The 25,925-nt window shown below is 44.5% G+C and overlaps 1 protein-coding gene across 1 annotated transcript in view; it reads right to left on the bottom strand.

Annotated features, from left to right (window-relative positions):
* LOC133554272 (myosin-7B-like) overlaps window positions 1-25,925 on the bottom strand; it is a 70,880-nt gene that overhangs the window by 4,116 nt on the left and 40,839 nt on the right. Inside the window, exons 16-44 of the mRNA XM_061902786.1 lie at window positions 23,921-24,100; window positions 23,696-23,828; window positions 20,310-20,386; window positions 20,042-20,129; window positions 19,869-19,986; window positions 19,601-19,724; window positions 19,357-19,493; window positions 19,014-19,184; window positions 18,840-18,924; window positions 14,145-14,387; window positions 13,897-14,073; window positions 13,667-13,812; window positions 13,474-13,564; window positions 13,243-13,400; window positions 12,924-13,155; window positions 12,686-12,812; window positions 12,384-12,502; window positions 12,033-12,229; window positions 11,760-11,943; window positions 11,470-11,635; window positions 11,250-11,374; window positions 11,071-11,186; window positions 3,045-3,231; window positions 2,779-2,988; window positions 722-847; window positions 567-657; window positions 390-469; window positions 180-284; window positions 22-117 (exon numbers count right to left, since the gene is read on the bottom strand). Of these exons, the coding sequence (XP_061758770.1) occupies window positions 22-117; window positions 180-284; window positions 390-469; window positions 567-657; window positions 722-847; window positions 2,779-2,988; window positions 3,045-3,231; window positions 11,071-11,186; window positions 11,250-11,374; window positions 11,470-11,635; window positions 11,760-11,943; window positions 12,033-12,229; window positions 12,384-12,502; window positions 12,686-12,812; window positions 12,924-13,155; window positions 13,243-13,400; window positions 13,474-13,564; window positions 13,667-13,812; window positions 13,897-14,073; window positions 14,145-14,387; window positions 18,840-18,924; window positions 19,014-19,184; window positions 19,357-19,493; window positions 19,601-19,724; window positions 19,869-19,986; window positions 20,042-20,129; window positions 20,310-20,386; window positions 23,696-23,828; window positions 23,921-24,100 (4,089 nt within the window). The remainder of the gene's footprint in view (window positions 1-21; window positions 118-179; window positions 285-389; window positions 470-566; window positions 658-721; window positions 848-2,778; window positions 2,989-3,044; window positions 3,232-11,070; window positions 11,187-11,249; window positions 11,375-11,469; window positions 11,636-11,759; window positions 11,944-12,032; window positions 12,230-12,383; window positions 12,503-12,685; window positions 12,813-12,923; window positions 13,156-13,242; window positions 13,401-13,473; window positions 13,565-13,666; window positions 13,813-13,896; window positions 14,074-14,144; window positions 14,388-18,839; window positions 18,925-19,013; window positions 19,185-19,356; window positions 19,494-19,600; window positions 19,725-19,868; window positions 19,987-20,041; window positions 20,130-20,309; window positions 20,387-23,695; window positions 23,829-23,920; window positions 24,101-25,925) is intronic.

A 25,925-nucleotide genomic window follows, 5' to 3' on the forward strand; every position in this document is an offset into this window, starting at 1 on the left:
CGTGGAGAGTAAAGAACTCACGGCGTGCTCCGTTTGCCTCTTGTAGCTTTTGACTTTGCTTTGGAGCTTTTCGACAAGTTCCTGCATCCTCAGCAGCGTCTTGCGGTCCTCCTCCGACTGACGCGCACGCTCTCGATGTTAGCATGTAGCATGTGTGTGCAGGTGTGTGTGTGTGTTACCTGGTAGCTGAGCTCTTTGACCTTTCTCTCATAGCGACGCACTCCTTTCTGATAATCCTCGCTCTTCTTCTGCTCCACAATCAGCTCCGTTTGAAGATCACGCATCTACACACACACACACACACACACACATATCAGAGGGCCGTCTCCTGCACTAGCTAAAGTGACAAATCAAGTTAGCAGCTAACAGGAAGTGCATTGCAGACTCACCCTCGTCTCCATCTTGGAGAGTTGCTTCTTCCCGCCTTTCAACGCCATTTGTTCCGTCTCGTCCAATTTGACCTGCAGTTCTGTTGCGCGCAGTCGACACACACACATTCACCCACAGGTGAGGTCGGCCACGCCCGCCTCGCCAGCGCCACCATGTTGGTTTGCTGTTGTTGTTACCTCTGATGTCACCCTCCATGTTCTTCTTGGTTCTCTCCAACATGTTGAAGCTGTCCTGCTCCTTCTTCAGCTCCTCCGCTATCATGGCCGCCTGACGCACCGAGGGGTTAGCGAGGAGGTTGGGTTGAGGTCACGGGTCAAAGGTCGGCACTCACATCGGTGATGGCCTTCTTGGCTTTGTCCTCAGCGCTGCGACGCTCCTGCAGCACGTCGTCCACCTCGCCCGCCAGCTGCGAGACGTCCGCCTCCAGCTTCTTCTTGTGGCTCATCAGCCCCGCATTCTGCAAATGATCCATCAAGTCAGTCAGTCAATCAGCATTTAATTAAATCTGTTATGACTCAGCAGTCAATCAATTAGTCAGTCAGTAAATGAATTGCTCATTTAAGGAGTCAGTTAATGAGTCAATCTGTTAATCAATCAATCAGTCAGTCAAACAATCACTCAATCTATCAGGCAGTCAATTAATCTGTCACGACTCAACAGTCAGTCAATCAATCAGTCAGCCAATTTGTTACTCAATCAATTAGTTACTCAATGTGTCAATATATCATTGATTGAGTCATTTAATTAATCGGTCGGTCAGTCAACCAATTAGTCAGTCAATCAGCTCGGCAAACAATCCGTCATGATTCAGCAGTCAAGCAATCGGTCAATGGGTCAGTCAGTCAATAAGTTAGTCAATGAGTCAAAGCGTCAATCTTTCAGTAAATGAGTATATCAATCAGTCAATCAATCAGCAACTGGTGAAATACATTTTTAACGGTTCAGCAGTTATTCAATCAATCAGTCAATCGTTTGTTCAGTGAGTCGATCAATCAGTCAGTCAATTGTTCGTTCAGTGGGTCAATCAATCAATCTGTCATTCGGTCAGTCAGTCAATTCATCTGTCATAACTAAGCAGTCAATCAGTCAGTTAATCGGTCAGTGAGTCAATCAATCTGTCAAGACTCAGCAGTCAATCAATCAATCAGTCGGTCAGTCAGCCAGCCAATCAATCTGTCATGACTCTGTCAATTAGTCAATCGGTCAGTCAGCCATTGTGTCAGTGAACCAATAATCGGTGTATCAGTCAATCAATTAGTTAGTCAATCTGTGTGTGAATGGGTCAATCAAATAATAATCAGTCAGTCAATCAATGAGCTAATCAATCAATTTATCATAACTGCAGGCAATCAATCAATCAACCAACCAACCAACCGTTTGTTTAGTCAGTCAACCAATCAGTCAATTAGTCTATCAGTTTGTCAATCGGTCAATAAGTCAATCAATCAATTGGGCAGTCATTCAATTAATCTGTCAGCTAATCCGCCACTTAATCAGTTACTTAATGTGTCAATATGTCAGTGAATGAATCAATCAATTGTTCAATCAGTCAATCAACCAACCTGTCAATGGGTCAGTCAGTCAATTTGTATGTCAATGAGTCAGTGTGTTAGAGAATCAATTAATAGGTCATTCAGTCAATCATTCAGTCAATCAGTGACTCAGTCAGCCAATCTGTCAGTCAATCAATAATCAATAATCGGTCAATTAGTCAATGCATCAATCTTTCAGTTAATGAGTCAATCAATCGGTCAGTCAATCAGCTACTGGTAAAATCAATTTTTAACGACTCAGCAGTCAGTCAATCAATCAGTCAATTGGTCAGTCAGTCAATTAATCTGTCATGACAAGGCAGTCAATCAGTCAGTGAGTCAATCAATCTGTCATGACTCAGCAGTCAATAAATAAATCTATCAATTGGTCAGTCAGTCAGCCATTGTGTCAGTCAATCAATAATCGGTATGTCATTCAATAAATCAGTTAGTCAATCTGTCTGTGATCGAGTCAATCAAATAATCAATAATCAGTAAGTCAATCAATTAGCTATTCAATCAATTTGTCATGACTCGGCAATAAATCAATCAATCAACCAATATTTTGTTTAGTCAGTCAATCAATCAATCAGTCAATTAGTAGATCAGTTTGTCAATTGGTCAGTTAGTCAGTCAATCTGTGATGACTCCGCTGTCAATCAATCAGTCAATCGTTTTCAATCATCATTTGTTCAGTCAATCAGTTGATAGGTGTGTCATTCAATTAGTCAGTCAATGAATCAACCAATCAAGACAGTGCAATCATCAATCAGTCAATCCTGAGAGATAATCCAAGTGTCAATCAAAGTCTCAGACATTGATCATCATTCAATCAATCAATACGTGTTGTGTTGACCTGAGTGCTGAGCAGGTTGGCTCTGTCCACCACTTCCACTAGCTCGTGTTCGGCCATCTTGCGGGCGCGGTCCGTCTGCTCCAGGACGCAGCGTAGCTCCTCTTCCTCGGCAGCCATCAGTGTGCAGCGTCGCTCCAGCAGGACCACCTGTTCTCTCAGCTGATTGGCCACCTGGACCCTCTCGTCCAGATCCGCCTTCTGAACTCTGACCTGCAACATGACACCGTTGGCGTTTCGTCCGACTGGCGCCGCCGTCTCTGACGTACCTCAGCCTGCAGCTGTACGATCATCTTCTGGCTCTCGGCCGCCTGCCTGTTGGCATGATTGAGCTGAACTTCCATCTCGTTCAGCTCAGACTCCATCTTCTTCCTCAGGCGAACCGCCTCGCTGCGGGTGCGGATCTCTGCCTCCAAGCTGGTCTGCATGGTCTCCAGGGAGCGCTGGTGGCTCCGCCTGTTGGACAACAGTTGTACTGATGAATACACAAAATCCATCCATCCATCTTCAACCGCTTATCCAGAATCGGGTCGCGAGGACAACGGCTCCAGCAGAGACCCCCAGACTTCCCTCTCCACAGCAAGATTATCAACTTCCTTCTGGGGGAATCCCGAAGCATTCCCAGGGCGTAGAGGAGATGTAATCCCCCATTTGGTCCTTGGCCTGTCTCGGGGTATCCGCCCAGTGGAACGTGCAACGAGAACTTCCCTAGGGAGACGCTCGTGAGGCATCCGCACGAGATGTCCGAACCACCTAAGCTGGCTCCTTTCCAAGCGAAGGAGCAGCGGCTCTACTCTGAGTCTCTCTCGGGTGACTGAACTTCTCACCCTATCTCCAAGGGAGATGCCAGCCACCCTTCGGAGGAAACTCATTTCGGCCGCTTGTATCCGCTATCTTATTCTTTCGGTCATGACCCACACTTCATGACCATAGGTGAGAGTAGGAATGTAGACCGAGAGCTTTGCCTTCTGGCTCAGCTCTCGTTTCGTCACAACAGTGCGGCAGAGAGACTGCAATACTGCCCCAGCTGCTCTGATTCTCACACACAAAATGACTCTTTGAATATACAGTGTGATGAAAAATTAACACGTGTCATTCAAAATGTAACTTTAAGGTTCAAAATTTTATGAGGCATGATATTTATTTTTATTCCATTCCATTACATATGCCTATTATTTTAACATACATAGTTTTCTGTTGCCAAGTTTGGTTGATGTGATGTGACAACCTACCATGATTAGGTTGGTATTGATACGTTTCTTAATTCATTTTATTGATCCTTATGAAGCAGACGTCACCTCTGTGCTGCTTTCCTATTGGTCCAGGGGCGGGATGACCGCAATGCAAATGGCGGTCTCTGAACGTGTTATAAGCTGAGGAGGACTAGTATCTATCTTATCAGAAGAAATCCTCATTTGTAAGAAGTTTTAAAGCCCCGTGAGTTGTTTTAAAGGGGAACATTATCACCAAACCTATGCAAGCGTCAATATATACCTTGATGTTGCAGAAAAAAGCCCATTTATTTTTTTAACCGATTTCCGAACTCTAAATGGGTGAATTTTGGCAAATTAAACGCCTTTCTGTTTATCGGTCTTTTAGCGATTACGTCAGAATGTGACGTCACCAAGGTAGTACAGCCGCCATTTTCATTTTCACATTACAAACACCGGGTCTCAGCTCTGTTATTTTCCGTTTTTTCGACTACTTTTGGAACCTTGGAGACATCATGCCTGTTGTCGGAGGGTGTAACAACACTAACAGGGAGGGATTCAAGTTGCACCACTGGCAAGAAATCTGCCGCCAGACCCCCATTGAATTTGCCAGAGTGTCTCCACATTTGACCGGCGATGCTAAGACAGACATGGCACAGAGATGTATGGATAACCTGCAAATGCATTTGCGACGATTAAGTCAACGAAATCACAAAGGTGAGTTTTGTTGATGTTGTTGACTTATGTGCTAATCAGACATATTTGGTCACGGCATGACTGCCAGCTAATCAATGCTAACATGCTATGCTAATCAAGGCTAACATGCTATTTACGCTAGCTGTATGTACATTTAAAACTAGATACCCACATTTAATGCGAAACAAACACTTACCAATCGACTGATTTAAGTTGCTCCAGTGTCCCAAGATGCGAAAGTCCTGATCGTTTGGTCCGCACATTTTACCGGCGATGCCAATAAGGCAGCCATGCTATGGACCACTTCATTAGGTACATCCATGCTATGGCCGAATAGCGTCAATAGCTATTCGCTCAATAGCTTCAATTTCTTCTTCAATTTCGTTTTCGCTATATGCCTCCATACTCCAACCATCTGTTTCAATACATGCGTAATCTGTTGAATTGCTTAAACCGCTGAAATCCGAGTCTGAATCCGAACTAATGTCGCTGTATCTTGCTGTGGTAACCGCCATGTTGTTTGTATCGGCAGCCCTGTATGACGTCACAGGGAAATGGACAGTCGCCTCGCAAATAGCAAAAATCAAGAACTTTAAAGCTTTTTTTAGGGATATTCCGGGAGGTGTACAATTTTGAAAAAAACTTTGAAAAATAAAACAAGCCACTGGGAACTGATTTTTATTGTTTTTAACCCTTTTGAAATTGTGATAATGTTCCCCTTTAATGATCAACTGGAACAATTACTGTGAACTATTATTGGTGTAATTTGCGTTTGGTCGTTCTGTTTACGGCTAGAATCAGAGCTAACCCGAAGCTAACGCTAGACTAACACTCTAGTGTAATAAGTTTTGTTAAAATTGTTCTAATAATTGTTGTCCTCGCCGTTGCCGTTGTTGAAATATTTGTTCTGTGTGGATTATTTTGGCTCTGGGTCTTAAAGGGTGAACGTTCACCTGATGGCTGAACATCGACATGGGCGGTAAATAGAGACAGTCATCCTTGGTGCGTGTACATGGTCTGTATGAATTTTCTTTTCCATCCATCCATCCATCCATCCATTTTCTACCGCTTGTCCCTTTTAGGGTTGCGGGGGGTCGCTGGAGGCTATCTTGGCTGCATTCGGGCAGTAGGCGGGGTAAACCCTGGACAAGTCGCCACCTCATCGCAGGAATTTTCTTTTCATGAATGACAATTGGTTGAGCTCAAATTCATTTTGAAATATGAAATATTTATAATAGTATTGCTCTGGCCGGGATCTTCAGCTCTCACTGGATCGGTTCGCAGCCGAGTGTGAAGCGACCGAAATGAGAATGAGCACCTCCAAGTCCGAGTCCATGGTTCTCGCTCGGAAAAGGGTGGAATGCCATCACCGGGTTGGGGAGGAGACCCTGCCCCAAGTGGAGGAGTTCAAGTACCTAGGAGTCTTGTTCACGAGTGAGGGAAGTGTGGATCGTCAGATCGACAGTGTGATTAGTGCGGCATCTTCAGTCATGCGAACGTTGTATTGATCCGTTGTGGTGAAGAAGGAGCTGAGCCGTAATGCAAAGCTCTCGATCCGTCGATCTATGTTCCCATCCTCACCGATGGTCAGGAGCTTTGGGTCATGACCGAAAGGACAAGATCACGGGTACAAGCGGCCAAAATTAGTTTCCTCCGCCGGGTGGCAGGTCTCTCCCTTACATATAGGGTGAGAAGCTCTGTCATCCAGGAGGAACTCAAAGTAAAGCCACTGCTCCTCCACATGGAAAGGAGCCAGATGAGGTGGTTCGGGCATCTGGTCAGGATGCCACCAGAACGGGCACGTCCAACCGGTAGGGCACGGGGAAGACCCAGGACACCTTGGGAAGACTATGTCTCCCGGCTGACCTGGGAACGCCTCGGGATCCCCCGGGAAGAGCTGGACGAAGTGGCTGGGGAGAGGGAAGTCTGGGCTGCCCCCACGACCCGACCTCGGATAAGCGGAAGAATAAGTATTGCTTTTAGGCTATGTCTACACTAAGCCGGATAACCCCTTAAATGAATAATTATTTAGCATAAGCCCCGTTTCAGGCACATTAAACCAGTGTTTAAGGTTCCCTTCATTGGATAATTTTTTACACGGGTAAGTACGCCGTGTATTTATTGAATCTCCGCTCTGTATGGACTCATTGATCGTTTACAAACTGAGTTCGGAAAGGAAGTGACGTCAGAAAGAACGCGCCAAAGCCAGTTTTATGATAAAGCGGTTTCGTAACTCGGAGGTAACCACTGGAAATATGAAGGCGAGTCATCCAGACATGCCCGTGTTTCTCCTTCCGTCTGTACAGACGCTTGTGGAAATCACACACAAAATCGTTAAGATGGGTCGGCAACCCAAAATGTTGAAAGAGCCATATTGGACCAAAAATACAAAAAAAAAAAATCTGTCTGGAGACGCAAAAAATGAAAAGCTGTATATAAGTGTTATAATGAAGGCAACACATGGCGAAAGTGTCTATATAAGCCTACTGTCAAAATGACTGTGTCACTGGCTGACACAAATCTTTGTTGACAGAAATGTTGAAATACAATATTCATTCTACCCATTTTTACAACATTGGAAAACATTAGTAAAACAGAGGGTTAGATAACGTTTAGATATTACCGGCTTAGAATGGCCAATGGTCCAAGTTAAAGAAAATGGCGGGCTGTCTTCTTCGAATGGATTTATAACAATCTGTGCAAGCTGAAATGCAGGCAATATTACATATAGGTAATATGTCATTAGAAATGCAGATATAAAATAAATAGACAGAGGACATAGGAAATTAATTGAGCTCAAATATACAAACAAGTGAGGCATAATGATGCAATATGTACATAAAGCTATCCTAAATAGCATGTTAGCATTGATTCGCTTGAAGTTATGCACTGACCACACATGCCTGATTAGCACTCCACACAAGTCAACAAAGCTCAGCTTTGTGCATTCACACACAGCATAAATAGTTTGGTGGACAAAATGAGACAAAGAAAGAGTGGCGTAATACAAGAAAATTGTACATGTAAACAAACTCCGGTGAGTTCAATGCCATGACCCTCCCCCGCCCGGTTCTTATTGGTTGACGTGTGTGTGACGATTGCTGACATTTTCTTCGTCTCTTCCGCGAATGAGATAAATAATATTATTTGATATTTTACGGTAACGTGTTAATGATTTCACACATAAGTCGCTCCGGAGTATATGTTGCACCCCCAGCGAAACTATGAAAAAAACTGCGACTTATAGTCCGAAAAATTAAATTTACTTACTTGTTAGGAAAAGAACTGTAACCAAATAGTCTTTATTTACATGGTATCAGTATAGAAATATAGTAAACCACTCCTCCATACGTCATCAGCCTGATTTATATAAACTACGCTCAACTGTGAAATGCGGTGCAAACACAAACCACACACTTCTGAACCTTTGGTGGAAAAGGGCCTAATTTCACAGACGTAACAACATTCGCTTTACCCTTCAACAACAAACCTACTACTTACGGCATACTTCCTGAAAGACAACAAAGACTACCGTATTTGCTTGAATTGCCGCCGGGTTTATAGTATGCGCCTGCCTAGAATTACTGCCGGGTCAAACTCGTTTCGCAAAATAATTAGCGCATGCTTAGCATTACCGCCGGCTCAGGATTAACGCCGGGTCAAACTCGTTTCGCAAAATATTATTTTTATTAGCGCATGTCTAGAATTTCTGCTGGGTCAAACTCGTTTCGCAAAAGAATTAGCATATGCCTAGAATTTACGTCGTGTCAAACTCGTCACGTCACGAGTGACACTTCCCCTTTCATCATTTTCAAAATGGAGGAGGCTGATCTCAATAATTTAAAATCGCATAAAGGGAAGAAGATTAAGAGCTATTCAGTAGGATTTAAGGTCCAAGCTATTGAATATGCTAAAAAGAACAGTAAGCAGCTTTTTTATTAGTATACCGTAGCTGCGTGTGTCAAATATGAGTCATTAAATGACTCCCGCTTCCTGGTGGTGGAAGGCTTTAGTGATCCTTTTTGCGACTACTCGGCTGCAGAAGAAGTGACAACAAGCAGCGAGAGTGAGCAGCGTGTGTTTATTTTTTTTCCTCTCGCTTGCACTTTTAACATGGAGGATTACATATCTAAAATAGAACAGTTTTCTAAACTGGACTTTCAATCGAAGCAGGAGGTAATAAAGGAAGAGACTTTTAAAACTGAAGAAAGAAAAGGAAGACATCTATAAACAAGTTATCGATGCTTTTGATCAGAAGGAGCTACGCATGGACTTCATTTATAAATAAAGGTAAGACCATAATAACGTTTTTTTAATTAAATGTGCTTTTCATGATGGTATCCTTACATCACACTCAAATTTTTAAGCGCAGGCCTAAAATTACCGCATGCCTTTGGTAAGCGCCAGAGTGAGAAGAGGTTTTAGATTAATTAGCGCCCCGGCGGTTATTCAAGGAAATACGGTACTTGTGGACAAATGATGATGCAGAACCTTATATTTTTTAGTCTGATTATTCAGAGGATCAAGCTAAAATGATCTAGCTTTAGTGAAACACAAATGGTCATGTAGCAGTATTGCTAAGTGCCAAACAAGATATACAAACTAGGAACATAGAACAATCACTTACTGTACAATTTCTGCGCTCACTGGGATGCCCACTAATGGGATGTTTATATCTTCCCGTTTAAATGAAGAATTAATCATAATCCTCACAAAGGGTTGAAAACAAATTGCCGCGAAAAAGCCGTATGTAAGATGAACGTCACCAACTCCTCGGTTTATGGCCACAACCGTCTACTATCCAGCTGAGAGGCATGATTTATCATTTTTAGATTTTAAAATTAATTTACAATTGACTTTCACTATTTTAGAGAGAAAGCAGCAGCTGTAGTCGGGCACCGGCTCAATATGTCAATATAAACTCGTTAGCGCTCTGTGATCAATGTGCCGCTAAAAATCGATTGTCTGCCTTAGTACTTACGATAACAATATCGGTACTACTTGGAGGCAGCACGGTGGCCCAGGGGTTAGTGCATGTCCCTCACAGTACGGAGGTCCTGAGCAGTCCTGGGTTCAATCCCGGGATCGGGATCTTTCTGTGTGGAGTTTGCATTTTCTACCTGTGACTGCGTGGGTTCTCTCCGGGTACTCCGGCTTCATCCCACCACCAAAAACATGCACCTGGGGATAGGTTGATTGGCAACACTGAAAAATGGTCCCTAGTGTGTGAATGTGTTGTATGAATGTTGTCTGTCTATCTGTATTGGCCCTGTGATGGTACCGGTCTTCCGCCCGAATGCAGCTGAGATGGGCTCTAGCACCCCCCACGACCCAAGAAAGGGACAAGTGATAGAAAATGGATGGATGGATGGATGGTAATTCTTGGTTAATATTCAGGTCAGGAGATGTAAATGGAGAATTGTTGGCGGTTTTCGGATAGTTATTTAGAGGGTGTAGTGGGCGGAATAGAGTAGCTCCCATTGACTCCACTGTTAGCTGACTTTTGATAACGTTTATTTATAATTAGGAATGCATAAAGAAAAAGCAAAAGCCATGTGTTCTTGTCTTACATAGGGATTGTATCGATAAACAAAATATAAAAAAATTAATTAATTGTTAGTTGGACCGAGGGTGCTCGGTCTCCAAGTAGGTGACGCAAATACTTGAGACCTCCGAATTCGGGAGATGGGGGCAGGGAGTGTTTGTCGTAGCATCCCGGAAGAGGTATTGCTCCAAGGAGTTCCGGGTATTTGTTTTGTCGTGTTAGGGTGCAGATGTTGTCCAGAAATGTGTTTGTCATTCTTGTATTGTGTGGGTTCACTGTGTGGCGCATATTTGTAACAGTGTTAAAGTTGTTTATATGGCCACCCTCAATGTGACCTGTATAGCTGTTGACCAAGTATGCATTGCATTCACTCATGCGCGTTAAAGCCGCATATATTATGTGACTGTTTGTATGGAGGAAAAGCGGACGTGACGACAGGTTGTAGAGGACGCTAAAGGCAGTGCCCCCAATATTGTTGTCCGGATGGAAATCGGGAGAAATTCGGGAGAATGGTTCCCTCGGGAGATTTTCGGAAGAGGCACTGAAATTCGAGAGTCTCCTGGGAAAATCGGGAGAGTTGGCAATTTATGGTGACGCATAGAAAATGCTACATTTGTCATAATATTGCTAATAAATATGCAAATAGAGCTAAACGCGTGTTAGCCATTCTAGTATGTGTGTATAATCTTAGCCATGCTATCATAACTATGTACAAATACATCTACTAATAACCAACAAACATTATTATAGATAAAATAAAAATATATGATGAAAATGTTTAAATTGATGTATGACAAAGTGTTTCTGAAAACAGGAATGGAATATTTTAGAAGCTCAGTCAACCTGAGGTTGTCAATCTCTTCATCTTTTTCTGCGATCCTGCGGTCAATCAACGTCCTGGTCTGCTGAAGTTCCATCTGAACCCTGAGTATCTTGCTCTCTTCGCTCTCCAGAGTTCCCTGGAGGATGAGTGCGAATTGTCTTGGTGAGACGTTTCATCAGGCTGCTAGGCATCCTCTTACCTCTGCTTCCTCCAAAGCAGCTTTGATGTCGCTTTTCTCCACGTCTAGGACCTTTTTCATCCTCTCCAGCTCATGGATGGTCTTCCCACCCCGACTGATCTGCTCTGTCAGGTCCAAAATCTCACCTGGATCCAAACGTGCAAGTTATGAGTAGCTAGTGTTGACTTAATCCCTCAACACACTTTTGGCTTGTTATCACGGAGCTGGCTGATCATTTTACCTTGAAGGTTCTTGTTTTCCCGTTTGATTGTCTCCAGATGGTCCAGAGCGTCTTCGTAAATGGTCTTCAGCTTGAAAAGTTCTGTGCTCAGATTGCGGGATTCCTTCTGGGAGACCTCAAGGTCCGACTGACTTTCCTCGAACTTCAGCTTCCACTCGCTCAATATCTGCACGGAGACCACAAACACTTCAAAATGGAAGTCATCAAGTTCATTACCAGCAAGAAAAGCGGAATATGGGATTTGAAAGTAAAAGGTGGGGCTAATGTGGCATCGCACGTTTCTGACTGACCTTATCGAGGTTGCGTTGCTTCTTGTCGAGAACCAAAACTGAGGCGTTGGAGCGTTCTAGCTCTACCACCAAATCCTCAATCTCCATCTGCAGACGCTGTTTGGTTTTCTCTAGTGAGGAACTTTTGGCCTGAGACGCTTCAGCAACTTCCTGGGCAGCCTGAAGTTTGACAACTAACTTCCTCCTGCAGAAAACACATTGTCAAGGACCCATATATGACTTTCAAGACTGCTTCTCATCAGTGTTCAAACATTGTCTCATTTGAGGATTTACTTAGCATCTTCCAGTTCTTCAATCCGCAGTACAGCCTCCGTCTCGTACTTGGTCCTCCACTGAGCCATCTGAGTGTTTGTGTTGGACAGGGTCCTCTGCAATTCAGCCTTGGACTCTTGTTCCGCTTCAAGCTGATCTCTCAGCAGATCACATTCATGGCGGGACGCCTGCACCGTCTGCACCAGTGACACCCTGGTCTGGAAGAGATGTAACAACAACCTGAGACTAGTCACCTTCAAGTTCTTGTCCAAACACTTTCCTTCGATTCTTTCCTTCTTTGTTTTGTCATACACACAACAACATATCTTTATTTGGGAGATTCTAAAACATTCTAGAAGGTTCTAAGCTTACTTTGCTCTCCTCCTCCAACTGTTTCTTCAGGCCTTCTATATTTTGACAGAGTCCAGCTTTAGAACGCTGGAGCTGGTTGTTGAGCACTTCCCGCTCCTCCATACGACGGCTGTACTCGGCTGCAGTTCAACAGAAAACTGTTAAAACTGAAGACCTCCACCTCAAACATTGTTTCCTTTGTTTTAGAGACAATAACATTTTGCTCCCTTGGCTCCAAAAGGAATACACCATGAATGGATCCAGAAGGTCCATTGGGGGAAACCACAGCAAAACTTGACCAGAATCTTAAATCCCAAACTTACCGGCCTCGGCGAAAGTTCGTGCCTTCTGAGCGGACATTTCAGTGAGTTGCCTCTGCAGATTGTCCGCCCTGACGCGACTCTCGTTAAGCTGGTCCTCGTAGACTCTGCAAGTCTTCTCCACAGCACCCTGTTCACGTGCACCAGCACAGACATCAATGGTAAATTATGCAAAAATTATTGAAGGTCAGTCAGCTAGCAGGTGAATTAGTAAAATATGTTGTGTAGGCCATGTTGTCACCTTGGCCCTGGAAATCTGTTCCAGGTTGGCGGCAAGGTCGTCAGCCTCCAGTCTAAGCTCCGCCTTCTCCTTCTCCAGCTTCTGTTTGGCTCTCTGCAGCCCATCATTCTGCTCACTTAGCTCCGCAACCATGTCAGTGTGCTTCTTCCTCAGCGTGGCAGCCAGTGTCTCATGCTGAAGCCCCACTTCCTCCAGCTCCCGCCTCAACTTCAGGAAGTCTGCCTCCCGCTTCCTATTTTGGTATGGTGACATTAGGGGTAGGGAGTCTGGGTGAATGTGGTTCTGTCTTTCTGGTCTTTTATAAAGGGTCTGGACTCACCTGTTGAGTGCGATCTGAGCAGCAGAAGCACCTCCCGCCTCCTCCAGCTTCTCACCAAGTTCCTCTAGCTCCCGAGCAATGTCGTTCCTCTGACGCTCCGCCTTGAAGCGCCATACCCGTTCTGCCTCCAGCGCCTCCTCCAGCTCCTCAATACGAGTCTACAGGAACAATCCGAGCTTTGGATCCCGCCATTTGCGGGATTCTGAATCATGTGACTGACATTTGACCGACCTGAAGCTCTTTGATTCTCTTCTGCAGCTGAGCAACCAAGGCCTGCTCGTCCTCCATTTTGGACTGAAGCTGACCCAATTCAAAGTCTTTTCTTCACACACACAATAAAAAGCATCGCCGCTAGTTAATCTTTTGACACGTTGTGAAAAGAAGACACTTCAGAAGAGTCCTGTAAGTTTTAGATATTTCCTACTTGTTCATTCTCTCCTCCAGCTCCTTCTTCTGGTCCTCCAGGCCCCTCACAGAGTCCATAGACAGCTTCAAATCCCCCTCCAACTTCCGTTTGTTTCTTTCCATCTCGGTTCGTGCTTTCTTCTCCTGCTCCAAGGAACCCTCCACCTAGAGGACAACAACTTTGAGCCAAAGCGAAGCTTATTGGTGGGAAGACAAGCATGGCGCTCTCCACCATGGTTTAGGTCTTACGCTCTCTACATGCTGCTCCAGTCGAGTCTTGGCTTTGGTCAGCATGTTGACCTTGTCTTCTTGAGCTTGGCGGTCATTCAGAGCCTGCTCGTGAGCTTCCTGCAGGGCAACTTTCTCCCTGGTCAGAGATGCGATGTTCTCATCCAGGACGCACATCTCATGAGAAAGATTCTTCACCTGCTCTGACACATCACAGTAGGTCAGAAAACGTATAAACGAGGGAAATTATTGGCCCTGCCTTGACCCACCTTGTTCTCGATACTGTGTCTTTCCTTCTCCACCTTTGCCACGGTCATCTCCAGGTCATCCACATCCTTCCGCAGCGTCATCACCTCTTCATCCAGCTGCCGTTTCTTGGCTGTCAGCGAGGTGCTCACTTCTTCCTCGTCCTCCAGACGCTCGTTCATCTCCTTTAGCTTGGACTCCAAGCTAATCTTGGATTTGATCAGCTGACTGCAGCGTTCCTCTGCGTCGACCAAGTTGTCTTGCTCCTGTGTGGACCAAAAGCGAAAAATTATCTCCTCTAATTTGATCTATAAATCAGTTACATGATAATGTTAGCTATGTGAACAATTATACCACCACTGGAAATTACATGATTTGTTTGCTTGATATTTATTGACTTTTCTTTTAAAAGATAAATGTCAGTGGTTCTACATGTGAACTTTATTGTGAAACATCAATATTAATGATGTCATGAGAGTTAAAGTTAGGTTAAAGTACCAATGATTGTCACACACACACTAGGTGTGGTGAAATGTGTCCTCTGCATTTGACCCATCTCCTTGCTCACCCCCTGGGAAGTGAGGGGAGCAGTGGGCAGCAGCGGTGCCGCGCCCAGGAATCATTTAACCCCCAATTCCAACCCTTGATGCTAAGTGCCAAGTAGGGAGGCAATGGGTCCCATTTTTTTATAGTCTTTGGTATGACTCGGCCGGGGTTTGAACTCCCAACCTACCGATCTCAGGGCGGACACTCTAACCACTAGCCTACTGTGTAGGTCGTAGAGAGTGTGAAGAAGAATGCGTGTGCGGTAAACACACGTTAAACATAAAAATTGAAACTGAAAGTTACCGTAACTTAAGTTTCAGTTTGAATTTATGCCAGTGTAGAGCAACCTTGACAGACAAAAAGCAGGGGAAGACAGACAGCCGTTTGACCTCTTGATAGCTTGTTCGCTTGTTTCAGGCCTGGTATTTCTGTTGTTTGTACTTATTGTAGAACTTCAGTTATGTCACATCACAGTTTTTTAGACAGCCTTAGAACTAAAGAATCCGGGTGGACTTTGCCCTCTTAAAAGGGGAGAATCCTAATGTATTAATTTATCTTTCTTAACTTTTATACAGTAAGGTTTATTCAGGTGTACTGGAGAGGAGGCTACGCTGGATAGTCGGACCTCGGATTCAGGAGGAACAGTGTGGTTTTCGTCCTGGTCTTGGAACTTTGGACCAGCGCTATACTCTCGGCAGGGTCCTTGAGGGTCCATGGGAGTTTGCCCAACCTGTCTACATGTGCTTTGTGGACTTGGAGAAGGCATTCGACCGTGTTCCCCGGGACGTCCTGTGGGGAGTGCCCAGAGAGTATGGGGTAACGGACTCTCTGATTGCGGCAGTCCGCTCCCTGTACGATCAGTGCCAGAGCTTAGTCTCCAGTAAGTCAGACACGTTTCCAGTGAGGGTTGGACTCCACCGAAGCTGCCCTTTGTCACCGATAACTTTTATGGACAGAATTTCTAGGCGCAGTCAAGGCGTTGAGGGGACCCGGTTTGGTGGCTGCGGGAATTTTGCACACGATGTGGTCCTGATGGCTTCACCTGGCCAGGATCTTCAGCTCTTACTGGATCAGTTTGCTGCCGAGTGTGAAGCGACCGGGATGAGAATCAGCACCTCCAAGTCAGAGTCCATGGTTCTCGCCCGGAAAAGGGTGGAGTGCCATCTCACGGTTGGGGAGGAGATCCTGCCCCAAGTGGAGGTGTTCAAGTACCTAGGAGTCTTGTTCACGAGTGAGAGAAGAGTGGATCGTGAGGCCATGTACTGCTTGCCTGTGTATCGGCTGGGGACATCTCTGCGCTGCTGATCCGCCTCCGCTTGGGATGGTTTCCTGCTGGCTCCGCTGTGAACGGGACTCTCGCTGCTGTGTTAGATCCGCTTTGGACTGGACTCTCGCGACTGTGTTGGATCCATTGTGGATTGAACTTTCACAGTATCATGTTAGACCCGCTCGACATCCATTGCTTTCCTCCTCTCTAAGGTTCTCATAGTCATTATTGTCACCGACGTCCCACTGGGTCATTATTGTCACCGATGTCCCACTGGGTGTGAGTTTTCCTTGCCCTTATGTGGGCCTACCGAGGATGTCGTGGTGGTTTGTGCAGCCCTTTGAGACACTAGTGATTTAGGGCTATATAAGTAAACATTGATTGATTGATTGATTGATTGACAGGCGGATCGGTGCGGCGTCTTCAGTAATGCGGACGCTGTATCGATCCTATGGTCATGAGCTTTGGGTTATGACCGAAAGGACAAGATCACGGGTACAAGCTGCCAGAATGAGTTTCCTCCGCCAAGTGGCGGGGTTCTGCCATCCCGGAGGAGCTCAAAGTAAAGCCGCTGCTCCTCCACATCGAGCAGAGCCAAATGAGGTGGTTCGGGCATCTGCTCAGGATTCCACCCGAACGCCTCCCTAGGGAGGTGTTTAGGGCACGTCCAACCGGTAGGAGGCCACAGGGAAGACCCAGGACTAGTTGGGAAGACCATGTCTCCCGGTTCGCCTGGGAACACCTCTGGATCCCCCGGGAAGAGCTGGATGAAGTAGCTGGGGAGAGGAAAGTCTGGGCTTCCCTGCTTAGGCTGCTGTCCCCGCGACCCGACCTCGGATAAGTGGAAGAAGATGGATGGATGGATGGATTGAACTTTTATACAGTTTTTAAAAACATTTTTTTATTCCAGACTGATGCTGCCTTGGCTGTGTTCCTGCTGGACTAGTGAGTGACTTTTGAAGCTCGAATCAAAATGCTGATGTTAATGTTAGATAACGGAAATTTGCGTGGTAGCAATAAATATCCACCAGCTTGATAGTTTCACTACTACTTCCTTCGGAAAAAAAATCTCCTGCCGGTCTTTCTGTGCTTCGAACCTGCATCCACCCTGAAACATTCTTGGTTAGAAGCATCATGTTTTGTAACACAATCCAAAATCTTTTGTTGATAATGTCTCCTATTTAACATCAGCATAGCCATTAGAAACGTAATATTTGTGCCAATAGTACAGCGGACATCATGTCAGTATGACGCTATATGCGCTAGTCATCATGGGAAGTGTGGTCTTCTTTCTGGCAAAACACGACCGTTTTGGTCCACTGGCGCTGCCAAAATCAACCAAAGCTGAGAGTTCCTAAATGGGGCCTTAAAGGAGAACATTATCACAATTTCAAAAGGGTTAAAAACAATAAAAATCAGTTCCCAGTGGCTTGTTGTATTTTTTAAAGTGTTTTTCAAAATTTTACTGGTCCCAGAATATCCCTAAATAAAGCTTTAAAGTGCCTGATTTTCGCTATCTTCAAAACCACTGTCCATTTCTCTATGACGTCATACAGGGCTGCCGATACAAACAACATGGCGGTTACCACAGCAAGATATAGCGACATTAGCTCGGATTCAGACTCGGATTTGAGCGGCTTAAGCGATTCAATAGATTACGCATGTATTGAAACAGATGGTCAGAGTATGGAGGAAGATAGTGAAAACAAAATTGAAGAAGAAATTAAAGCTATTGAGCGAATAGCTATTGACGCTATTCGGCCATAGCGTGGGTGTACCTAATGAAGTGGCCCATAGCATGGCTGCCTTATTAGCATCGCCGGTAAAATGTGCGGACCAAATGATCACGTAGTGGTTTGTGTTGTGGTTTGTGCAGCCCTTTGAGACACTCGTGATTCAGGGCTATGTAAGTAAACACTGATTGATTGATTGATTGATTGATTGATTGATCAGGACTTTCGCATCTTGTGACACTGAAGCAACTTAATTTCGTCGATTGGTAAGTGTTTGTTTTGCATTATATGTGGGTATCTAGTTTCAAATGTACAATCTGCTAGCGTAAATAGCATGTCAGCATCTATTAGCGTAGCATGTTAGCATCGATTAGCTGGCAGTCATGCCGTGACCAAATATGTCTGATTAGCACATAAGGCAACAACATCAACAAAACTCACCTTTGTGATTTCGTTGACTTAATCGTTGCAAATGCATCTGCAGGTTATCCATACATCTCTGTGCCATGTCTGTCTTAGCATCGCCGGTCAAATGTGAAGACACTTTGGTACATTCAATGGGGGTCTGGCGGCAGATTTCTTGCCAGTGGTGCAACTTGAATCCCTCCCTGTTAGTGTTGTTACACCCTCCGACAACACACCGACGAGGCATGATGTCTCCAAGGTTCCAAAAAATTGTCGAAAAAACGGAAAATAACAGAGCTGAGACCCGGTGTTTGTAATGTGAAAATGAAAATGGCGGGTGTATTACCTCGGTGACGTCACGTTCTGACGTCATCGCTAAAAAACCGATAAACAGAAAGGCGTTTAATTTGCCAAAATTCACCCATTTAGAGTTCGGAAATCGGTTAAAAAAATACATGGTCTTTTTTCTGCAACATCAAGGTATATATTGACGCTTACATAGGTTTGGTGATATTGTTCCCCTTCAAGGTCTCTTTAGCACTTTTTAAATTGCACTGGTATGTGTAGTATATCCTTGTACACTTTTGCTATAGTTAATTGATCAATATATATCTTTTATCCATTAAAAAACAACTATTTTTGCTACATACACACAAAACTTTACGAAAATGTGTAGCCATATGTTGTCCTCAGAATTGTTTTTTTTACTTTTTTATATACTCCGTCCACTCTATGGTGTATTCATTTATTTCTCAGTAGTCACTTACAGCTTGGAGTTGCAGAACCAAGTCATTCTTCTCCTGGACTATTAACACCTGACACTCTTCTGCCTCAGTCCGCTTGACCTCAGACCTGAAGAAAAAGAACCGGGCGCAAAGTTAGACTGGATGCAGGTTTTAAACGTGAAGCGTCAGTGGGATGAAGACGAAGATGGTTACCACCTTGCGTAGGCTTCTTTCAACTTGGACAAATCTTCGTTGAGAGTGGCCAGCTCCTTCTCTATTTGTGCGCTCCTCAGCATGGGGCGGAGCTTATAGAACAACATCAGCCACGGCCACGTGCCCACGGTGTAGAATGATCGTAAGTTGAACTGGATCACCGTTATTGCATCCCTGAGACACGGCAAAGGCTGATGAGTTACTCAACAAAACAAAAACATTAATTCATGGTGACACTCTTAGATGGATATTTATTTTCTCATAACTTCTTATAGGAAGAATTGTTTCCAAATTCCAACTAATTGAAGATTGATATCATGGCATCCCAGAATTGACTTTGTCAGACCTTTGCAGTATCATCTTGTCTCTCTCCATCCTCATCAGTTTTCCTCTGCTCATGGCCTGGACAATGGTCAGGATATCAGACAAACGGGAGTCCCTCATGTCCTCCAAGTAGCCCAGCAGACCTGCCTTAAAGAACACCTGGGATGGAAGTAGAGGAGCGATGACAGGATGAGGAAAAATTTGATAGAAAGGATAATATTGATAGTTTGTCTTATCGAATCGGACATCGCATGTCTGGTACATACTTTAGTTTGTCCAAACTTGTACTGGCTGTGGTCAATGTCTAGAGAGCTCAAAAGTTTCTCCACAGCCTTCTTGCTGTCCACAAAAGAAGCCTCGGGAATGGCGGAAGGGTTCAGGATACGATAGCTGGGAACGCACGTGTCAAAATGGTGGTTGAGAAATTCACCCTCTCCAGGGAAATTTTGCTAGAAACACTTCCCACACTTTTGATTGTGGCATTTTCACATTTGCTCAATGTACCAGCCACTGATTCATGGACTCAACACTCACCGCTGTTTGAACTCGGCATACAGGATCCTATTTGGAAACCCCTTTCTGCAAATCCGGATACCCTCCAGAACTCCATTACACCTAAGCTGGTGCAGGACCAGGAATGGATCCATCACACCTGAACAAAACAGGTTTTGGTTTTTGTCGCCAAGTGATCATCAGTGTCTGCTCACCAGGAGTCTTGCTCTCGTTGGGAATTATGCACCGGACAAAGTGCGGCTGTGTGCTGCGGAGGTTCGCCATCAGCTTGTTTAGATTCTCCTGTCGGTCCAAACAAACAAAATGATAAAGACAAAAATAGAAACACAATACGAGACTGCCACCTGGTGACCGTTTACCTTTAACCTTTTCTTACCTGACAAATATTGACTTCAAAGTACCACAGGAAAGAGGAAACTTTCAAAGGTAATGTCTGGTCATAAGACCGATCATGTGACCCACCTTGTGAAGCTGAGAGACCGTCTGGAAGGAAGCTGCTTTTCTCTTCCTTTGCCTCTTCTCGTTCTTCGGATCAGTGGCTGAAACCAGATCCAAACCAGAATTGCTTTACACCCTTTGACATCACATCATCAAAAGCAGTGGCTGGCCGTGCGTTTCCCACCTAGGCCTTCAGTGATCTAACCTGACTCTCGCCAGATCCTTGTAGTTCCCTGAGCTCCACACAAGGATCTGGGACTTCTCAATAGGAGATGTATTTAAGAAGGCGGGGCCTTGTGAAAAAAAATCATCGTATGTGATTGGATAAACCACTTGTCCGTTATCTTGAATGAAGTGCTACTTCAACCACTCACATCGAAATCAACCCGTGACGCTGGTGAGAGCCAAAACAGGACAGCCGACATATCGGATAACGACAGCGCGAAAATAATTAATTGATTTAAAGAGTTAATATTCGATTGATTCGACAAAACAGTTGCAATAGCAGAATCAATGTCAGCACAAGACTCCTCGCAGTGTGCCGCCGTTGTTTGAATCAAACAGTGACTTCGGCGCTACGTCACATCTACGAAATCCCGCCCGGCGATTGTGAATGGTTCATTTTTTCTTGCTATCTTGAAAGAGTTTGCATTACCCTCGATCCCAGATCTTTGTGTGGAGCTCAGCGAACTACAAGGATCTGGCGAGAGTCAGGTTATCAGTGATCTCCGACTTCAATGATTACCTCTCAAAATACCATTGTTGATGTCACCACATGATCATTGCTAGAGAAATGCTATACAGGAACACATTTACACCCTACTGGGCATTGAATCACAGTAATAGTATACAAAACTGGTCCTTTTCTGGCTCATCTAAAAATCAATTAAAGTGCATCAGCAATTAAAACATCAACCGTAAATTTCTCTGTTTGGCTTATGCAACTTCCGGTCAATAAAGTTTGCTTCAAAGTACACACTTCTCAAATATATATTAACTGCCCTGACCACATGATGGCGACAACTACACATGTAACAATGTTAATAAAATGACAAGCATGACACACTTTTACAACAAGACTTTGCAACTTGTAGTTGTAACAGAACAGCTACTGTCAACTCCAGGTGTTCTCAAATTCATCCGCTAACGATCGCGGTAAGTATCCAATCACAGGACGCGTAAATGTCACGTTCAACGTGAGGCCATCTAGAAGTCCTTTACTGACAACAACTCGTGATTGTCAGGATCCGTGGCCCGGATCATGTTTTGTTCAGTCACGTTCTGTTAGTTTTGGACTCTCTCAGTTCCTGTTTTGTGCACTCATGGGTTTGTTTTGGTCCCCGTGGGTACTGATTGGTTTCACCTGCCTCTGGTTAGTGGTATTCTTGTTTTCTGGGTAATGCTTCCTATGCTAAGTTTTGGTTCCTAAGCTTTTTGTGCGATCCGCACGCTTTCCTTTTGTTTGTTTCCTGTCTTTTTGTAATGTGTAGGATTTATGACAGTAAATCATATTCCTACTTTCACCCTTTCGTACGGAGTTGTCCGTTTGCATCCTGGAAGAACAACCCCCAGTAAGATGCGACCCTTAATGTGACAGTGATCTGATTGGCTATCGCAACTGTCTGTCACTGTACAGGTATGTCCCCGTTCACTTACAGTGCCTGGATGCCTGTATTGTTGATTCTGAAGGCGTCTGGCAGATTTGGTACAGCATGGCAAAATAAACTAGCTGAATTCTGACTGGAATGAGCATAATATGACATGAAGAGAATATGAATACTTTTAGATATTTAGGGAAAGTAAATGTAAAATTACTTTTATCCTTAATTAGGATGATGATTTCAGGTGTAACCCGGGAAGCCCTGTGGTGAGTGCTCAGAGAGTATGGGGCAACGGACTGTCTTATTGTGGCGGTCCACTACCTGGTTCCAGTGAGGGTTGGACTCCACCAAGGCAGTCCTTTGTCACCGATTATGTTCATATCGTTTATGGACAGAATTTCTAGGCGCAGTCAAGGCGTTGAGGGGATCTGGTTTGGTGGCTGCAGGATTAGGTCTCTGCTATTTTCAGATGATGTGGTCCTGATGGGTTCATCTGGCCACGATCTTCAGCTCTCACTGGGTCGGTTCGCAGCCGAGTGTGAAGCGACTAGGATGAGAATCAGCACCCCCAAGTCCGAGTTCATGGTTTTCGCCCGGAAAAGGGTGGAGTGCCATCTCCAGGTTGGGGAGGAGATCTTGCCCCAAGTGGAGGAGTTCAAGTACGTAGGAGTCTTGTTCACGAGTGAGGGAAGAGTGGATCATGAGATCGACAGGCGGATCGTTGCGGAGTCTTCAGTAATGCGGACGCTGTATCGATCCTTTGTGGTGAAGAAGGAGCTGAGCCGGAAGGAAAAGCTCTCAATTTTTCCGGTCGATGTACGTTCCCATCCTCACCTATGGTCATGAGCTTTGGGTCATGACCGAAAGGACAAGATCATGGGTACAAGCGGCCGAAATGAGTTCCCTCCGCCGTGTGGCGGGGCTCTCCCTTAGAGATAGGGTGAGAAGCTCTGCCATCCGGGAGGAACTCAAAGTAAAGCCGCTGCTCCTTCACATCGAGAGGAGCCAGATGAGGTGGTTCGGGCATCTGGTCAGGATGCCACCCGAACGCCTACCTAGGGAGGCGTTTCGGGCACGTCCGACCAGTAGGAGGCCACGGGGAAGACCCAGGCCACGTTGGGAAGACTAAGTCTCCCGGCTGGCCTGGGAATGCTTCGGGATCGCCCGGGAGGAGCTGGACGAAGTGGCTGGGGGGAGGGAAATCTGGGCTTCCCTGCTTAGGCTGCTGCCTCCGCAACCCGACCTCGGATAAGTGGAAGAAGATGGATGGATAGATTTCTGGTTATGTCAGGCCGGCAGAGAAGGCCGTGCTGGCCCTGACGGCACACCACTGGTCAAAAGTGTTGGGAAGTGGATTTGCCCCATCCATTTATCCCTGCAAACCAGCTTTCTTTGGAGCAGACTTGCTGCCACATTTTAGTGTCTGTAAATGTGTGAGGTCAGAGGTCTCTGATTTGTCAGATCAGCTCGAGTGTTTGCACAGCAAGCACGCTTCGTGGACCTTCTACGGTTTACTGGGAACAGAAAAGACTCTTCCCTGAAGTGTTTTAACAAAGTTAGAAGTAGGGCTGTGCGATATGGCAAAAAAAATTATCAAGATTATTTTTTTAATATCATTTGTTCCGTACCTGGTTTTATGACCACGGTTTTACTTCTTTTTCAATACATTTTTATGATGTAATCGCCCGGCCTTAACTGGAAGCACACAGCTGTACAAATTCACCTCTAATTGGCTCAATCGTTGATCAAAAGCTGTGTTCAAATAGTATTTGTTGTGTATTTCAGTCCTCTGCAGTGTGTGTGTGTTACCTGTCTCAGCGCAGATGTAGTTCTCAAAAAGTGCAGCCATCAGTTTGTTTGAGGACTTCTGGAACAAAGCCACGACAGTCTCATTCAGAGGATCTCTGTTCTTGTCCAGCCAGCCTATGATGTTGTACGGAACCTGCAGAGAGTAAGATTTTGCCATCATGCTGTGCACTAGACAAGACAGAAAATTCCAGGTGGCCTTCCCACAGTCTCTGGCATACTACTTACCACTCCAGCGTAGTGGACCACCTCAAAGTGGGTTTCATATTTGCGCTTCTTATCGATTCGTGGACGCTGGAAGTTGGGAGACTTTCCCAGATGGTTGTCGTACAGTTTGGTTTTAAAACTTTGGTCTGTGGCCTTGGGGAACATACACTCCTCCTCCATGATGGACAGGATTCCCATGGGCTGGAAACACCACATTCCAACAGTCATTATTAGATTGTGAGGTGTGGTTATATTCACTGACATTTTTCATGTTGATGAGAGGATACAACAGGTGATCATTGAAGACTTTCTGTGACCAATTCCTAATTCCTAACCAGTTGGTGACTTTAAAAGCCTACTGAAATTAGATTTTCTTATTTAAACGGGGATAGCAGGTCCATTCTATGTGTCATACTTGATCATTTCGCGATATTGCCATATTTTTGCTGAAAGGATTTAGTAGGGGAAGAAGGAGCTGAGCCGGAAGGCAAAGCTCTCAATTTACCGATCGATCTACGTTCCCATCCTCACCTATGGTCATGAGCTTTGGGTCATGACCGTAAAGATAAGATCACAGGTACAAGCGGCCGAAATGAGTTTCCTCTGCCGGGTGGCGGGGCTCTCCCTTAGAGATAGGGTGAGAAGCTCTGCCATCCGGGAGGAACTCAAAGTAAAGCCGCTGCTTCTCCACATCGGGAGGAGCCAGATGAGGTGGTTCGGGCATCTGGTCAGGATGCCACCCGAACGCCTCCCTAGGGAGGTGTTTAGGGCACGTCCAGCCGGTAGGAGGCCACGGAGAAGACCCAGGACACGTTGGGAAGACTATGTCTCCCGGCTGGCCTGGGAACGCCTCGGGATCCCCCGGGAAAAGCTAGACAAAGTGGCTGGGGAGAGGGAAGTCTGGGCTTCCCTGCTTAGGCTGCTGCCCCCGCGACCCGACCTCGGATAAGCGGAAGATGATGGATGGATGGATGGATGGATTTAGTAGAGAACATCGACAATAAAGTTTGCAACTTTTGGTCGCTAATAAAAAAGCCTTTACCGGAAGTAGCAGATGATGACGTCACCCGTGTGAGGGCTCCTCACATCCTCACATTGTTTATAATGGGAGCCTCCAACAAAAAGAGCTATTCGGACCGAGAAAACGACAATTTCCCCATTAATTTGAGTGAGGATGAAAGATTCGTGGCTGAATCAATCAATCAATCAATCAATGTATTTTATTTCGGCAATCTTCACATAAAACAAAGAACAACAACAAGAAAAGAAAAACAAAAAACAAAAAAAACAAACAAAAAAAAAAAAAAACACTCATTTGAGCAATGATTGAGCCGAAAGGGTGTAGGTTGAAGCAACGCTTATATAAACCTACCCCATCACAACAAGAACAAGCTTCAAAATATATAAAATCTAAAACATGCTTCACTTATATTACTTTTTTTTTTTTAAACAATATATAAGCAACATATATGTAGCACACGTCTCATATACATAGTTTAACATTTAAATCAAACATATACATTTGTACACTTATATATATATATATATACATATACATACACACACATATATATATATACATATACACATACATACATACACACACATATATATATATATATACATATACATACACATATACACACATACATACATACATTATACATACACAATTCATTTAAATTCCATATAAAGTGGTAATATATACATTTTAATATAACCTATATGTATAATTATGAAATCATACATTGTATTTATATACATATTATATATTATTGTCTTTCTAAAACAATGTTTGCTCTTCTTTCTTATATTTACTAATGATAAATGATTTAAAAAGCTTTTTAAACTGGTTTATGTTGGTGCTGTGTTTTATTTCATCCTTTAAACAGTTCCATATTTTAACCCCTGCTATTGTTATACTCATTCGTTTCTGCTTTGTTCTACAATATTGGATCTTAAAAAGTAGTTCTCCTCTTAAATTATAATTCCCTTCTCTTTGTAAAAATCTTCTCTGTAACCCTGT

This window comes from Nerophis ophidion, linkage group LG06 (genome assembly GCF_033978795.1).
Source record: "Nerophis ophidion isolate RoL-2023_Sa linkage group LG06, RoL_Noph_v1.0, whole genome shotgun sequence".
NCBI lineage: Eukaryota > Metazoa > Chordata > Actinopteri > Syngnathiformes > Syngnathidae > Nerophis > Nerophis ophidion.